The following is a 17,542-nucleotide window of genomic DNA, read 5'->3' on the forward strand; positions in this document are numbered from 1 at the left end:
TTATAGTTAAAAATTATTTTTTGATGTATTTTTTAATTGTACTTAAATTTTTATTTAATTAATTATTAAACTTTTATTAATTTTACTAACTCCAATAAAATTTGGGCAGCATAACGACTATATTTCAAACTATCCCAAAAATTTAAAAACCTACAAATTAAACAAATATATAACCAGAATATTCCCAGATCATACAAAACATATATACACATTAACAAATACATCAATTTACACATATACAAATATTTAACCACAAAAAAACATATACCAAAACTAATTTTTTTATTAATATAAAAAAAATTTATTAAATACATATTTACAAACATATCACATTTAATATAAAACAAATAAAAAATATAAGCATACATTATTAATATGATTTTTTTTAATTCATACTTTAACTAAAATACATATATCACAAAATATAATATAATAAATATTAACAAGCAAAAATAAAGATATTACAGTGGGTGAAGTGGCTCCGCTCCGGCAGTGGTTCCGCTCTGACTATTCCGGCAGTGGCTTGGGGACTCCATAGAAACAAAAAAAAATTAAATTTAATACATAAATAAAATACAAAAGTATATTAAAATACTTACAGTGGGCAACTTGGAGGAGGAGGGGGCGGCAGTGGTGGCTCGCGGTGGCACCGGGGTGGGGCTCGGGTGGGGTGAGATGGGGGCTCGGGTGGCGTGGGGTTTCGTCGGGGTGCAGCTGGTAGGGGTGCGGCTGGTGGTGGTGTGGCCGGAGTGTGGTGGAGGATTGAGAAGAGAAGAAGAAAGAGAGTAAAAAAAAGGAAGAAAAAAAATGGGGAAGAAGGGCTCACGACTGCTGTAATATCGCTATGACTTTTGCCGGCGCATTTCGTTGCGCCGGCAAAAGTCTTTAATAAAACCCTAGGACAAAAAAATGTCGTTTTATTTAATCCAACTTTTACTGACGCAAAATAGACTTTTGCCGGCGCAACGAAACGCGCCGGCAAAAGTCTAGCCAACTACTTTGTTGAAAACGTACACAATTTAAAAAATGCACGGTTGACTCTTGCCGGCGCGTTAGGTGAAATGCGCCAGCAAAAGTCTATCATACCTTTGCCGGCGCAACCACGAATTGCGCCGGGAAAAGTGCTTGTTTTTGCCGGCGCAATTCACTAAATGCGCCGGCAAAAACCTTATTTCTTGTAGTGAATGCTTTTGCTCTTTTTTTTTTTTTAGGATTGGCATAGTGGGAAATAGAAAAGGTAAGTTGAGCTTATTAATAACTTGTTTTCTAGGAGTTTCTTTTTCAAGCATCATTTGGATAAATAGAAAATAAAGTAAGATATTTTTGACAAGCACAATAATATTTTCTTATTCTCCTTTTTCAGTTTATAGCTTTCATGTATCACTTATATTGGAGTGACTTTATTTGGTTCAAGTTGTTATCTTGTTTTAATATAGTATGACTATATATAATATTTTGATTATGATCCTACTGAAAATGAGTTTCTTTTCTTTATTTCAATGTGCTGTTATTTAGTCTTTTCCCCATTTGAAATCTGCTATATAGAGTATACAAAATAGGTATGTTTCTTTTGTTTGATCATATTGTGTTTCGTTTCTAGGAAAATTTGGTGCCTTCTTTGCCTATATTCCTTTACCAATAAATTGTGTTTGTGTAGAAGAAAGCTCTTAGGTATTGCTTCTTCTGACATTACTTATTTAATGACAGGACAACATGTTTGTTATGTCAAACAAGAAATCTAAGTTTTCAATTCTTTCAATTCTTCAAGTAGATTTGAGGTATATTTTTGTATCTTCTTGATTTTAGTATCTTTTGATGACTAGCTTTATTCACAACTTGAAATTTAATTCATAGATGCTGTAAAGAAAGTTTGTGCAAGTAACTGAGTGTTTGTCCTAATTAATGTGCATGTCAGGTATTCTTTTTGTCATTTTTAAATCGTTCTTTATTTTTAATAATACCTTTAGTTTTCTAGTTTTTTCTTTTAGTGTTGTCATATTTGTGAGAATCGCTTGGTATACATATGATACATTATAGAAGAGCATTTACATTTTTTTATTTTCTTGATCTGGAGTGGCCTTCTGTATGCTCTGTTTCGTAATTAATTATTAGTCAAGTGTAAAATAATAATGATAATGCTAAAAAAATATTGTAAAATATTTAAGTCAACTCATCTCGATTCATTAATATGCATGGTCCACCACGAACCAATTGTTTAGGAAAATGTATATACTTCCTTATCTATATTGCATTATTATAACATATGTAACTTATTTTTTAACCATACATTATTGAGCAGCATATATATTCTCATGATAAATAATATATACATAAATATTATAAACCCAAGGAGCTACACTTAAAAAAAAACAAGGAAGCTTATGTATGCATATAAAAAAAAAAAAAAAAACTTATGAAACCGTTTATGTGAGCATACATAGATAAAATTAAGGGTCCTAATTAATATATAAGTATATAATTTTTTTAATCGATATATAAATATATATATTCATTAATTTTGTAATTCTATATAATAATTTAAGACAATTACTCATGTTTAGGACAACTGATTCATGAAGTCCCACATAAAATGCTAGTTTTTGATAATGATGATTAGGGAGCCCCTAAAGGTGCCCTATGTGTTCTCTTTCTTCTCCTAAGTCCATATGTAATGCAATTATATAGATATGTTTGTGGTATAAAATTTATGTTTTGATGGATTCTTAACCATGTAATTTCACCATTTATTTATTTGAAAAAACTACTGTTTCTAGAATTAGTTATTGATTTGTCAATTTTTTTCAATCATTTTCAAGTGATATTCCTCAAACTACTAAGATATTTTCTCTCTATCTTTTCTTTTATAGCTTCCATTATATAGTTTAATGGGTTAAAATAAATTTGAATGTGATTCACCACACAATGGTATGCCAATTTTATGCAATTATATTTCATAAAATGACATGTTGGTTTGCATTAAGGGTTGTATGGGAGATTAGGTTGATTATGATTCTAGAGTTTTTTTTTTTAAATGTAGAGTAATGAGAAGGAATGTGAAGTTATATAAATATATATATATGTGTGTATGGGGCACTCTTAATGGTTATTACCCATGGATGGCTTACTTAATATTAACCATTGGATTATGTTATATCAAAAATATGTTATTATAAATTATACAATAATACTACTTTATAAGTGGCAAAATGTGTTATATAAACTATTATAGAGAACATATGAAAATACTTATCAATTTATTAAAATAGTACAACAAAAGTGTTATGGTAGATGTTGGCCTGTGAAATTGGCCAACAGTCGTATGTACAGTATACAACACCTTTTGAACGAAATAAATATTATATACGACAGAGTATAATATCTTAAACAAGCACACATAAATTTTATAGTGGTTCAGCCCTGTTCTGATGAACAGTAATAACATAATCCATTTATTTTTTAGTATTGAATCACTCGATAGATAATTACACAGATGAACTGAAGAATTCACTTGTCACCAATTTGCCAAAAGTTTCTCCCCATAAAATATATATCTAAAAATAGTCCAAAGATATACACAAATATTGCATTTATGTTGGCGTGAGGGTTCTCTCTAGCTTCTCCATGGCGAGGCGCAAGAAAGTTCCCCAGAAGCCTGCTACAATTGACAAGGGAAAGGATAAACCAGGAAGTGAGAAAGAGGGTGAAGGTTCGCTAGTAGTGGATGATGAAGTTCCTTCGACTGAATTGGAGGAAATCTTTAAAGATACTATGGCCGAATTCCCTGAGTTTGGAGGCTCGATTAGGAGAGATCGGAATATGGATGGGGATGAGATTCAAGATTCTGGGTTGAAATGGAGCGAACAAGATGATGGTGACAACGATTTTCTAACTCAAGCCAAAGATAAGTGGTCTTCGTTTAAAAATCTATTACCGAACCAAGGTGGTGCTCGACTGCAATTTGCAGAACCTTTGGTTCAAGATGGCCATCGAATTGCTCAAGTGGATTTGGAGGAAATTGATGTTGAGGCATCTATTTGGAACTCAGCTGTGGTGTGTATGGTTTTAGGTGCCAATCCCCCTTTTGCAGTCTTTGAAGGGTTCATAAAGAGAATGTGGGGAAATCTGGCTATCGAGAAGATTGCAAGGTTAAATGCCAGCCATACTCTTGTTAAATTCAGAGATGAAGTTACTAGAGACTTGGTGTTAGAGAATGGGGTTTTGCATTTTGATAGGAAGCCAGTTATTGTGAGACCTTGGACCACTGAATTAGATCATCTAAGGTTAGTCAAATCAGTTGCTGTATGGGTGAGATTACCTGGGTTGGGTTTGCAATATTGGGGAACTAAATGTTTAAGCACTTTGGTGAGTACTCTTGGGAGACCAATTCTAGTAGATAAGGTCACAAAGGATAGATCTATGATGCAATTTGCCAGGGTTTTAGTGGAGAATGATATATCTGATGAGGTTCCGAAATCTATCCAATTCATGAATGAAAGAAGCCAATTAATGGAGCAATTGGTTGAGTTTGAATGGCTTCCAACTTAATGTAAGAATTGCAAGGTCTATGGCCATATTGTCTCTCTGTAACAGGAAAAAGGAGGAGATATGGAAACCAAAAGATCAGAAATCTGGGGGAGTAAAACAGGGCAGTTCGTCTAAGATACAGAAGGAAATTACTTTAGTTACACCAGAGTCTGATACTGGTTTGGGAGCTAAACAGGCTGATGGCATCTTGGAGAGTCCTAATGCTCATTTGAAGTCAACTAATGATGACGTTGTAACTACTCATATATCCAAGACAGATCAGGAAAAGGAGAATCGGAGCTCATCGAACATCAATGTCGATCATGAGGATGTTTGGGTAACACCTAAGAGAGTGGGTGGGGTGAAGAAGTTGGCTCATAAAGGTCAGAACAAATTGAAAAACACTTATGATGTGTTACAAGATAAGAGATTAGAGGGTTTGAAAATGGATGATAATTCAGTAAAAAAATTAAATGGGGGAGTTCCACATACTTAGCTGGAATGTTCGAGGTCTGAATAAGAGGGAAAAATAGAGATCCCTCAGTGATTTTTGTAGGCTGAATAAGGTTGGTTTGGGTGCTTTTCTTGAGACCAAATTAAGGGGAGGAAAAGTGGAGGATATGATGAGGAGCTATTTTAATGGTTGGAGCTTTTATAAAGGGATTGTTAATGAAGGTAGAATTTTACTGGTGTGGAAAAGTAATATGCTGGTTGTGGATATAATTCAAGATAGTGACCAATTCATTCATACTCTTATTAAAGAGGTCAGGTCTGATAGGAAGTACTGTGTTACTTTTGTTTATGGCAGAAATACTATTCAGGAAAGAAGTCAATTATGGAGTGATTTATCGTGTCTTCAGTTTCTTGCTGCTGCTTGGTTATTGACAGGGGATTTCAACTCAGTTTTTGATGGTGATGATAGGCTTGGGGGTCGTCCTATGACTGCAACTGAAATGACTGATGCTCAAAGTTGGAAAGCTTTAGGTATGGTTGATGAACTTAGGTCTATTGGCTCTCACTTTACTTAGACTAATAACCAAGCTGGTAGGGCTAGGATTTACTCTAAAATAGACTGTATTTTTAAGAATGAAGAGTTGATTGATTTGTTTCCTGAGTCGGTTTCTGTTATAAGGTGGGACATTTTTTCAGATCATTGTTACTATCTCATTAAGACTTTACAGGAGGTGATTTCTGGGTTTAAGCCTTTTAGATTTTTTAACATGTGGATTGAACATGCTAAATTCAAGAATACTGTCATTGATTGTTGGAACAAACCTATTAATGCTCATGGGCTTGATAAAGTGATGGTGCAACTTAAGAGGCTGTCTCGGGTTCTGAGATAGTTTAATAAGCATGAAATTGGAGATGTTGAACGTAATTTTCAGGTTGCTAAGGAGAGGTATAATCAGGCTCAAACTCAATGTCAGCAAGCTCCTGATATTGCTGTGTTTCAAACTGAAGAACAGACAACATTTAATATGTTGGTTCAACAGTATATAGTTTATGACAGTTACCTTCGACAAAGAAGCAAAGTGAATTGGCTTAGATTTGGAGATGATAATACGGCTTATTTGCACGCTTGTTTGAAGCAACAAAAGGAAACAAATCGTATAACCTCCTTTGTCACTGAAACTGGGCAAATAGTTGAGAATTATGAAGAGGTTGTGGCTCATTTTTTACTGCATTTTCGGAATGCTTTGGGCAGTCACGGTAAGACTTTGGGTCTATCAAAAAGGATTGTTTTATACATGGTAATATTCTTTCTCTTGAGCATCAGTTGGCCTTAATAAAATCATTTTCTAGGAAGGATGTTAAAAATGCTATGTTTAGCATTGGTTCAATCAAGAGTCTGGGGCCGGATGGGTATGGTTCGGGTTTCTTTAAAGCAATGTGGAATGAGATTGGTGATGACATTTCAGATGCCATTTTAGGTTTCTTCCAGCAAGGTTCACTTCCTAAAGGTCTAAATAATGCTTTGTTGACATTGATTCCTAAAGTTTCAAATCCTACTAAGGCAGTGGAGTATAGACCTATAGCTTGCTGCAATGCTTTATATAAATGCATTTCGAAGATGATTTGTGGTAGACTGAATATGATCCTTCTAGTGTTAATAAACCAAAACCAGGGAGCTTTTGTTAGAGATAGACTTTTAGCTCATAATATCCTTATTTTTTAGGATATTCTTAAAGGTTATAGGAGGAAACATATCTCTCCTAGATGTGTGATGAAAGTTGATCTAAGTAAAGCTTATGACTCAATTGATTGGCACTGTTTAGAGGACATTCTCACTACTTTTTGTTTCCCGGGCCTGTTTATTAAGTGGATTATGACTTGCTTAAAAGATTCATCTTATTCTATACTATTGAATGGCAGAGTTCAGGGTTGTTTTACTGGGAGGAAGGGGCTTAGACAAGGGAACCCGATTTCCCCTTTGTTGCTTGTGCTTATCATGGAATACTTTGCTAGATTTCTCATCCAAGCTACTCAGAATAAAGATTTTAAGTTTCATCCTAGATGCAAAAAGCTGAGTTTGGTGAGCTTATGCTTTGCGGATGATTTAGTGCTTTTTTGCAAGGGTAACAACACTTCAGTTCAGGTTATTCAAGCTTGTTTTAAGTCTTTTAGTGCTGTTTCTGGTTTAACAACAAATTTGGAGAAATCGAGAGTTTATTTTGGTGGTCTATCTAAGAAAGAAACCAGAGATATATTGAAGGAGCTTCAGTATGCTGAAGGTGAATTCCCTCTCAAGTACCTTGGTGTTCCTTTAAGACCTACAAAGTGGAAAGCAGGGGACTATGATAACATAATAAAGAAGATAAAATTGAAGCTTTATCATTGGTCTAACAGACACTTATCCTTTGCTGGAAAATCTCAGTTGATACATTCTGTGCTTTTGGGGATTAGAGCCTTTTGGATGAGTATCTTCCTTCTCCCTAAGAAAGTTATTGTTGAAATTGATCATCTTTGCAGGAAGTTTCTGTGGGGTACTAATAGTAGGAATGATAACAGGAGTAAGTTGCATCTCACAGCTTGGGATCAAGTGTGTCTTCCTAAACAGTTGGGGGGTGTTGGCTTTAAGGAAGGAGTTAAATGGAATATGGTTTTACTCGCTAAATATATATGGGATGTTTCTTCTAAACAGGATATTCTTTGGGTTAAGTGGATTGATGCCATTTATCTTAAAGGACAGTCTATTTGGGATTATAAGCTTCAATCAGATGTGAGCTGGTATTGGCGTAAACTCATTAAGCTATCAACTGTCATCAATTCTGAGATATTGATCAAAGCAACAGTGAGGAACAAATTGAATACCAGTAAATTGTATGGTCAGTTGGTTCACAAGGATAGAGTTCATTATGTTCATGTTGTTTGGTGTAATTTGACTTTGCCCAAGCATCGGTTTATCCTTTGGCAAGCTACTTTGAGGCATTTACTAACTAGAGACAACTTGCTAAAGTGTCACTTACAACTGCCTTCTGACTTGTGCCCTACTTGTGAATTGCAGCAAGAATGCCATGATCATCTTTTCTTTCAATGTCAATTCTCCCAAATGGTGAGACATAGAGTTGCTGAATGGCTGAACTGTGATGTTTGGCCTGTCCAGTACCAGGGCTGGATTGAGTGGATGAAGGGGAAACCGAAAGGGATTCAGCAAAAGATTCTAGCTGCTGGTTTAGCAGCTGCGGTTTATTTGATCTGGTGGAATAGGAATCATTGCTTGTATAATCTTTGTTCTTTATCTGTGAACTCAGTTATTTCTTTGTTGCAAAAGAGCTTATTTGCTAGAATTAAAAATCTGCCTAGTTCTAAGCTAACTAGTAAGGATGTAATTTTTCTTGAGAGAATTAATCTCTTGTAATCCTCGGCTGGAGGGGCTCTTTTGAGCTTGTTTTGCGGTTCAATATATTTCTTCTTTCATAAAAAAAAATAGTCCAAAGATCCCCTTTAAATGAAGCTCTGGGTCCTTTATTTATAGTACCCATGGGTTGTTTCATGATCAGCAACACTGAGGATCGTGGTTTGGTACACGATCATTGTGAGTGGAGATACGTGTCCACCTCCCCATGATTATGAGAACGTGGGTCTTCTCGTTGTTTCTCTGGATAATGGTTGACGATGTACGATTGAAACCTTTGGAAAAATGCTAAGTTTTGGTTGGTCTGTGAGACTTAGGTGCTAGGCCCGATGACCCTTTAGAGATTGGGTGCTAGGCCTGATGACCCTGTGGGTGCTAGGTCTGTTGATCTTCTAGGTAATAACCCTGATGACCTTTTGGGTGCTAGGTCTGATGATCTTCTGGGTGCTAGGCCTGTTGAAACAAGTGTGAACTTTATGTGTATTTGGGAGTTTAGGCCGACCACCCTATGAAGAATAGGGTGGGCCGACCACCCATGTGGCTCTTGAGGATGCCAGCCGACCACCCCTACGGGCAAGTGCTAGGGCGAACACCTATAGGGGGTTTAGGCCTGGTCGATTTCCTTATAGGTCCTGGACCTATCCTTTTTTTCTCATCAGTCTTTTTTCAATACTTTGTCGTTTTTCCATGACTTGTAATGCCACGTGTCACTTTCTCATTCGCCATGTCATCTCTTGGATTTTAAGGGATTGCATTTGCCCCCCAAGTTTATCGTACTGTGTTCAACATTACGGTAAACTTGATCTGGCCTGAGAAACATATCGTAGCAGTACCCTAACAACAAAGTCCCTCGGGACATTACGTAGTACTTTGATCAACTATCGATAATTTTCTCAACACGTATTTTTCAAAGGTAATTGTAATTCCTAAAAATAATTATATTTTTCAAGGAAAATTAATGTCGTAAAAATTTAGTATATTTTTCAAGGAATTTTGAAGTCCTAAAAATATAATATATTTTTCAAGGATATTAATTCCTAAAAATACAAAATATTTTTCAAGGAATTTGAATTCCCATAATATATTTTCCAAGGAGTTTTGAAGTCCTAAAAATATAATATATTTTTCAAGCATAATATTTGTAATTCCTAAAAATACAAATATTTTCAAGGAATTTGAATTCCTAAAAATATGAGAGATTTTTCAAGGAATTGAATTTTTAACAATTCCAAATATTTTTCAAGGATTTTGAATTCCTAAAAATATGGTTAGCCTGAGAGGCTATAAGCAGGGCCTCACTTATTAGATCTCTGACCGATGCGCCTCCTTCAGGAAATTCTGAGCTGTGGAATTCTCCAATTCTTCATCAACTCTGCGCATCTTCTCTTGGGTAAGTATTCTCTCCCAATTTTTATGTCTTTGATGAATCTGTCTGAATTTCCTTGCTTTTCTCTACTTTGATTCAAAACAACCGACTTGTTTGAACCAAAAACTTGTTTTTAATAAAAAATTGGCTTGATCAATGCCTCTTTTTGCATGATGCTTTAAGGTTTAGAGGTCAGTAAGCCGACCACCTTCAGATTCACTAGCCTGGGCGATTTCCAGGCTTGTAAACCCTAACCTATGGCGACCACCCTTGAAATTCACTAGCATGGGCAAATTTCAAGCTTGTAAAACCTTAGGCCTACCACCCTTAAGTTTCCCTGGTCTGTGCGATTTCCAAGCTTATAAAAATTAGGGTTGGACAATTTTTAGGGCTTCACATCCATGCAAAGGCGATTTCTAGCATTTCAGATCTAGTCATAGGTGATTTCCAAGTTTGTAAATTCCATCATGGGCCGACAACCCCTAAGGTTTCCTTGCCTTGTGCGATTTCCAGGCCTACACTTCCCATCATGGGTCGAGCACCCCTCGGGCTCCCTTAGCCTGGGCGATTTCTAGGCTGGTGAAGTTCATCATGGGCTGACCACCCCTAGGGCTTCCTTAGCCTGGGTGATTTCTAGGCTTATAAACCCTATGATTGGGCGATTTCTAAGATTAAAAACTCTAACTCTAAACTGCATTCCCATGTCTAGGGAGATTTCCAGGGTTCCCAGACCTGAGTGGTCGCCCAAAACTTTAGCATAGGCCGACCACCATACTCCCTGGGTGATTTTCAGGGATCCGAGATCTAGGGTGGTCGGCCCAACCATAAGCCGACCACCCAGGACGTTAAATTTTTTTTCCTTAAATTTCTTTAGTTTTGCTCCTTAGTAATGGATATGCCTCTATTAGCTTCATTATGTTGATGTACTAACTTTACTTTTCATTTCTCCTTTGTTGCAGAGGTACAACTCCTCTTTGTCAGATAAGTCTGTAAGCGAGCGTACTTCATAGGAGTTCTTGGAAAGGGTGAAAATGATTTTCCCTTGATCCGCTTTTATATTTATTCAGTGAGGAAGAATTCTTTAAAAGGTATAGCCCAATGGAGAGAGTAAAACAAACAACTCGGCAACCCTTCGAAGATAATCCTCATATTGCCAGACACATCACTTAGGGCTCTTCGCTTGGCTCTTCTAAAATCTATTCTCAGCATAGTACCCCCCGTGGCTCTTAAGGCACATCTCAACGAAGTCATTCTTCTCAGCGGAGTTTGTCCGTTCAGCGAGACTCCTTGCAACGCCCTTTGAATTGGGATACCAGTTAGGTTCCCCATCACTCTTCTTCTCATGGAGAACATACTGAGGGCTCTCATTGTAACGCCCTGGTTACCCCAAGATCGTTACGGTGAATGATGAACCGTGAATTTAACTCGCTACCCAAGTTCTTTGGTTAAAAATGTGCTTTTAGGTGTTATTAACAGGTTAAGGTGGAAAACCAATCAAAAGGAAATGATATATTTTATTTAAAACATAAAAATGTCCATGGGCCCATAAAAACGTTTACAAGTTATTTACAATGAAAAATGGTCATTACAGTTTGAAATTTACAACCCGTCGATCTAAGCGGCAAAATAGGGTAAACCCCTTAGTTCCCCTGAGAACTCCTTAGCCGTGGTGGTCAAGCGGCCGCATATGTAAACAACACCACCTAAGCTCTCCACTCACGGTTGGGTGAGCTTTTCTTTCCCTATACCTGCACCACATAGCATCCATCAGCCAAAGCCCAGCAAGAAAACACAATAATGCATGTATATAATATCAAATGATGATCATGATAATCATACACAACTTATAGCTCTGAACAAATGAGTGATTTAACACTTGAGGTTCTAGTCAACCACAATGAGTGACTGATGAGAAAGTCACTAGCTTAGACAAATGAGTGACTGACGAGCAAGTCACTAGCTTAAACAGATGAGTGACTGATGGGTAAGTCACACGGGGCTCAGCACCCACGGCCATGTGACTAAATAGTCACTGTGGCTCTAAGTAACTATCCTTTGGCTAGACAAGTGCTTATAGTATTCATCGAACTTGAGGTCGGTCCGGCATTAACGCTCTTCTGAGTCATTTAATGCAGATGTCGATTAGATCTAATCTTTGTTGGCTTGTGTTGAACACGCTAAGGTCGTTCATGATTATGAGTCAGCACTGTGTGACCAGTGCCCAGTACCCAGTACCACTGCCGAACTTGACTAATGAGTCACAGCTTCACAGTTGATACTGACACCTTTGCCAATTATGACTATTCATTCAGTACCATGCACAAGTGAGCAAGATTTGCTAAGTATTCAATAATAAATCCATGTCCACATTTAAACATTCAACATGCCTCATAAATAACCATGCATGTCACATATGGGGTGCAGTTTTCTTACCTCTGGTTCGAGCGAGAATTAATATAAGAACGACCCTTGAGAACGATCTGTCTTTTAGTCCCTTAGTGGTCACCTAGTCATAACCAAATATGGGATTTCATCAATAAAATGAATAATAAAAAGTTCCTGAACCAAGATATAGCCTCTGGGACGTCGAATCCTACTAAACCGGGTTGTAGGGACGATCCCGAGGCCTAAGATTTGAGTTCCCATGATAAAAACATATTTTTGGCCGAAAAAGCTCTTAAGGGTCGCGACCCTAATTCCACCATGCCGCGGCTCGCCTCTCAAACAGAGGCGCCAGCCTCAAGCTCCTGCACCCAATGTCGCGGTATTGCCTCCCAAGTGCCGTGACATTGCCTCCTAGTAGCCAAATACCCCTATTTTCTCCCATCAAAACCTTGTGATTCTCCTTGAAACCAAGGTTTCAAACCACTCCCAAAATTCACCCAGACATCCAATTTAACCCCTAAACTTCATCTACATCATACCCTCTTCAAAACCCAAGCATCCAAACTCAAAAACTCCCATTGATTCCAACTATCCATATCAAAATCCATAGGCTGAAAACTATAAGAAAAAAAAAGAGCGATTCTTGAAATTCATGGATATAATCTTACCTCAAACTGGTTTTGAATCCCTTTCAATGAATGAATCAAGCTCCTAAGCTCAAACCTTCAGTTTCCTAGCTTAATTCCTCAATTTGGCTTCAAAAATTCCAAAGAAGAAAAGAGAGAAAAAGATGAACGTGAGGAAGAAGCTGAAGCTTTGTTTTGTTATGTTCTTTCTACAGCCAATAAAGTCATATATATCCAAGCCAAATGACCTTAATGCCCCTAGGTCATTTAAAAGCTTCTAAAGTCTCCTCAAGGTAAAATCGTCATCTTCCACCTATTTCGTTAATCATAATTAATGCTCTCCAATTCACGCTATTCTAGATATTCTCAAATACCAATAATTCAAATCATGTTACCCTTTTATTCCCGATAACGCTCTAATCACCAAAACACCCTGAGACTCACCCCGAGCCTTGAACTCAAACCTGTTATGACCAAACCGATAATTTATATTCAAAGATCGTCTCATGCCGAATAGCTTGAACAAATCCACATTATAATGTGGCCTCAACAATTAATCACAAGCATGCACCAAAACATACATATATACCCTCAACGGGCCAAATTACCAAAATGCCCTTACAATTAAATGTGGACCCACATGCATGCATTTAACATCATATTATAATATATTTCACATAGACATGCATATAATCATTTAATGGCACAATAAAACAATTATGGCCCTCCCACCCTACTAATCCAACCATTAAACCACATTAAGGATTTTAGGGCATTACAACTATCCCCTCCTTACAGAAATTTCGTCCTCGAAATTTACCTGAACAGCTCGAGATACTGACTCTGCATATCTGACTCCAGCTCCCAGGTCGATTCCTCGACCTTGTTGTTCCTCCATAATACCTTAACCAAAGGTATCGTCTTATTTCCGAGGACCTTGTCCTTTCTGTCAAGTATCTGGATTGGCTGCTCTTCAAAGGAGAGATCTGCCTCAAGCTCCAGATCTTCATAACTCAAGACAAGAGTCACATAAGATACATACCTCCGAAGAGCTGAAACATGAAACACATTATGCATAGCTGACAATGTCGGAGGCAAGGCTAATTTGTAAGCCACCTGACCAATTCTCTCTAGGATCTCAAATGGACTTACAAATCTAAGGCTCAGTTTGCCCTTCTTCCCAAACCTTCTCACCCCTTTCCATGGAGAAACTCTAAGGAAGAGTAGTCTCCCACTTTGAACTCCACATTCCTGCGCTTGGGATCTACATAGCTCTTCTGTCTACTCTGAGAAGCGAGCATCCAAACTCTAATCTTCTCAATGGCCTCACTGGTCCTTTGAACTGCCTCAGGATCCAAGTATCTCCTTTCACCTGTCTCATCCCAATGAATGGGAGATCTTCACTTCCTACCATACAACATCTCATAAGGTGCAACTCCAATGGTAGACTGATAACTGTTGTTGTAGGAAAACCCTATCAAAAGTAGATACTCCAAGATCCACCAAAGTCCAGCACACATGCCCGCAACATGTCTTCTAATATCTAGATCATCCTCTCAGATTGCCCATCTGTCTGAGGATGATAACCAGTACTGAACTTCAACTGTGTTCCCATGGCTTTCTGTAAACTCCCCCAGAACTTGGAAGTAAAAGTGGGGTCCCGATTCGACACGATCGACCTTGGTGCTCCATGGAGGTGCACGATCTTTCTCACATAGAGATCTGCATACTGATCAACTGTATATGTAGTCCTCACTGGCAAGAAGTGAGATGACTTGGTGTAGCGATCCTTTATCACCCAAATAGAATCATGCTGACCAACAGTCCTAAGTAACCCCACCACAAAATCCATCGTGATGTCCTCCCATTTCCACTCTGGGATATCCAGAGGCTGCAATAACCCTGTCGGCCTCTGATGCTCAACCTTGACCTGTTGACATGCCAAGCATTTAGCCACATATTCCACTTCATCTCTCTTCATCCCTGGCCACCAATACAATGATCTCACATCCTGATACATCTTCGTGGTGCCTGGATGCAAAGAATAAGGAGTAGCATGAGATTCATCCAGAATCTCTCGCCTCAATGCAGTGTCTAACGAAACACATATCCACCCCTTATATCTCAACAAGCCTAAATCAGACACTGTTTAATCTATGGATGCTCCAGCCAAAACATCCTCTCTGATCTTGATCAACTGTGACTCACTCAACTGTCCGTCCTTGATTCTCTCCAATAGTGCAGACTATAACGTAATATTGGTCAACTGGCCCACCAGCAACTCTATATTGGCTCTGGTCATGTCATCAGCTAACACTCTGGCTATCAGCCTCGCACTATAAATCTGCCCCGGACCCTTCCAGCTTAAAGTATCAGCTACCACGTTGGCTTTTCATGGATGATACAAAATCTCACAATCATAATCTTTTACTAACTCCAACCAATGCCTTTGTCTCATATTCAAATCTTTTTGGGTGAAGAAGTATTTCAGGCTCTTGTGGTCTGTATAGATCTCACACTTCTCCCCATAAATATAATGCCTCCTTATCTTTAAAGCAAAGACCACAGCTGCCAACTCTAATCATGAGTGGGATATCTCTTTTCATACTCCTTCAACTGACGTGAAGCATAAGCAATTACCTTTTCTGACTGCATCAGAGCACAGTCCAAACCTAGATGAGAAGCATCGCAATAAATCACAAACTTCTCCTGATCTGTTGGAAGACTCAGAATCAGAGCTGTAATCAATCTCTGCTTCAATTCCTAGAAGCTGTTCTCACACTTATCTAACCACACAAATTTCTGACTCTTGCGTGTCAGCTCAGTCAATGCAGTAGCAATCTTTGAGAACCCTTCCACGAACCGCCTATAATAAATGCCAATCTAAGGAAACTTCTAACCTCATAAGCATTCTTTGGCCTTGGCCAATCTCTGACCGCCTCAATCTTTGCTGGATCTACCTTAATCCCCTCCTTATTGACAATGTGCCTAAGAAAAGATACCTGAGATAACCAGAATTCACATTTCTTGAACTTTGCAAATAGTTTGTGTTCCCTCAGTCTCTGTAGAACCAACCTCAGATGTTGCTCATGTTCTGACTCAGACTGGGAATATACCAGAATATCATCGATGAAGACGATCATAAACTGGTCCAGATAATCCTTAAACACTCTGTTCATCAGATCCATAAAAGCAGCTGGGGCATTAGTCAATCCAAAAGACATGACTAAGAACTCATAATCCCCATACCTGGTACGAAAAGCAGTCTTTGGTATATCTCCCTCCTTGACCCTCAACTGATGATAACCAAACGAAGGTCGATCTTTGAGAATACCGTCTTACCTTGCATCTGATCAAACATATCATCTATCCTTGGCAAAGGATACTTATTCTTGATTGTTAGCTTGTTCAGTTCTCTGTAATCACTACACATCCTCAGAGAACCATCCTTCTTTTTCACAAACAGAACTGGCGCTCCCCATGGTGAGAAACTAGGTCTGATAAAACCCAAATCAAACAGCTCTTGCAACTATACTTTCAATTCTTTCAACTCAGCTAGGGACATTTTGTAAGGTGCTCTAGACATTGGCTCTGTCCCTGGTGCCAGTTCTATCACGAACTACATCTCTCTGTGTGGTGGCAACCCTGGAAAATCTTTTGGAAACACATCCAGGAATTCACAAACTAAATTGGTCTCTTCTGGTCTCATTGGCACAACCTGATTGGTGTCAAACACACTGGCTAAAAATCCAATGCAACCTCCTTGCAATAGATCCCAAGCCCTCAAAACAAAAATCATAGGTATGCGAGGTCCATGCAGAGTACCAACAAACACAAAAGGATCCTCACCTTCAGGCTTAAAGGCTACCATCTTCGTTCTGCAATCAATGGTTGCCCCATACTTAACCAACCAATCCATACCCAATATCATATCGAAGTCAGTCATAACTAACTCTATCAAATCCACTGACAACTCTCTGGCTTCCACTGTCACTGGCAAAGATCTAACCCATCTCCTGGATACTACCAAATCCCCAGTGGGTAATAAAGTTCCAAACCCCACAGCATAAAAAATCACAGGGTCTACACAGTCTATCAATAATAATACTAGCAACAAAAGAATGTGTAGCACCAGACTCAATTAAAACATTATAAGGTGTTCCAGCACTAAGAATCTGACCTGTAACTACTGAGGGAGAAGCCTCAGCTTCTACTTGTGTCAATGCGAACACTCGAGCTGGGGCCGAGCTGTCCACTTTCTTGGCTTCTTCCTTTCTTGCCTTAGGCCAATCCTTCTTAAAATGACCTTCTACTCCAAAAAATAGCAGGACTTTGCCCTACACTCTCCCAAATGATGCCTCTTACATCTAGGGCATTCAGGACGAGTCTTCCAGGCTTCACTACCACCTTGACGACCCATTAAATTACCACGGGGCCACCTATCAGGACCTGGAAATGGAAAGGTGTCAGGAACCTTTCTCTTCTGCTCATTGGGGCCTCCACCCTTAATTGAACCCAAAAAAGGAGAAGTTATCCTCCTAAATTCCTTTCTGGCTGCATTATCTCGCCGGATCTTGTTTTCTGCACTCTCAGCTGTGAGTGCCTTCTCAACCACCTGTGCATAGGTAGTAATCCCAACCACAGTGGTAATATGGACATCACGGGCTAATTTGGGTTGTAGCCCCTGGAGAAATCTCTCCCTCCTAGTCCCTTCAGTGGGCACTAACTCCATGGAAAACTTTGCCAAACGATCAAACTTCAGGGCATACTCAGTGTTGACCGTGT

At 38.5% G+C, this 17,542-nt stretch overlaps 1 protein-coding gene across 1 annotated transcript; it reads left to right on the top strand.

Moving 5' to 3' along the window:
* Window positions 1-4,564: 4,564 nt before the first annotated feature.
* LOC133814152 (uncharacterized) lies at window positions 4,565-8,383 on the top strand. Its single transcript, XM_062247147.1, has 6 exons — window positions 4,565-4,984; window positions 5,091-5,508; window positions 5,674-5,825; window positions 5,910-6,185; window positions 6,302-6,546; window positions 6,898-8,383. The coding sequence occupies exons 1-6, from the start codon at window positions 4,565-4,567 to the stop codon at window positions 8,381-8,383; spliced, it is 2,997 nt and encodes a 998-aa protein (XP_062103131.1).
* Window positions 8,384-17,542: the final 9,159 nt, after the last annotated feature.

This window comes from Humulus lupulus, chromosome 2 (genome assembly GCF_963169125.1).
Source record: "Humulus lupulus chromosome 2, drHumLupu1.1, whole genome shotgun sequence".
In the NCBI taxonomy this organism is placed as follows: domain Eukaryota; kingdom Viridiplantae; phylum Streptophyta; class Magnoliopsida; order Rosales; family Cannabaceae; genus Humulus; species Humulus lupulus.

Coding starts and splice junctions, on each gene's coding strand:
- LOC133814152 (XM_062247147.1), top strand. CDS start 4,565: ATGGCCATATTGTCTCTCTGTAACAGGAAAAAGGAGGAGATATGGAAA. Junction 5,509..5,673: donor TCAAAGTTGGAAAGCTTTAG/GTATGGTTGATG, acceptor ACATTTTTTCAG/ATCATTGTTACTATCTCATT. Junction 6,547..6,897: donor AATCCTACTAAGGCAGTGGA/GTATAGACCTAT, acceptor ATTGAATGGCAG/AGTTCAGGGTTGTTTTACTG.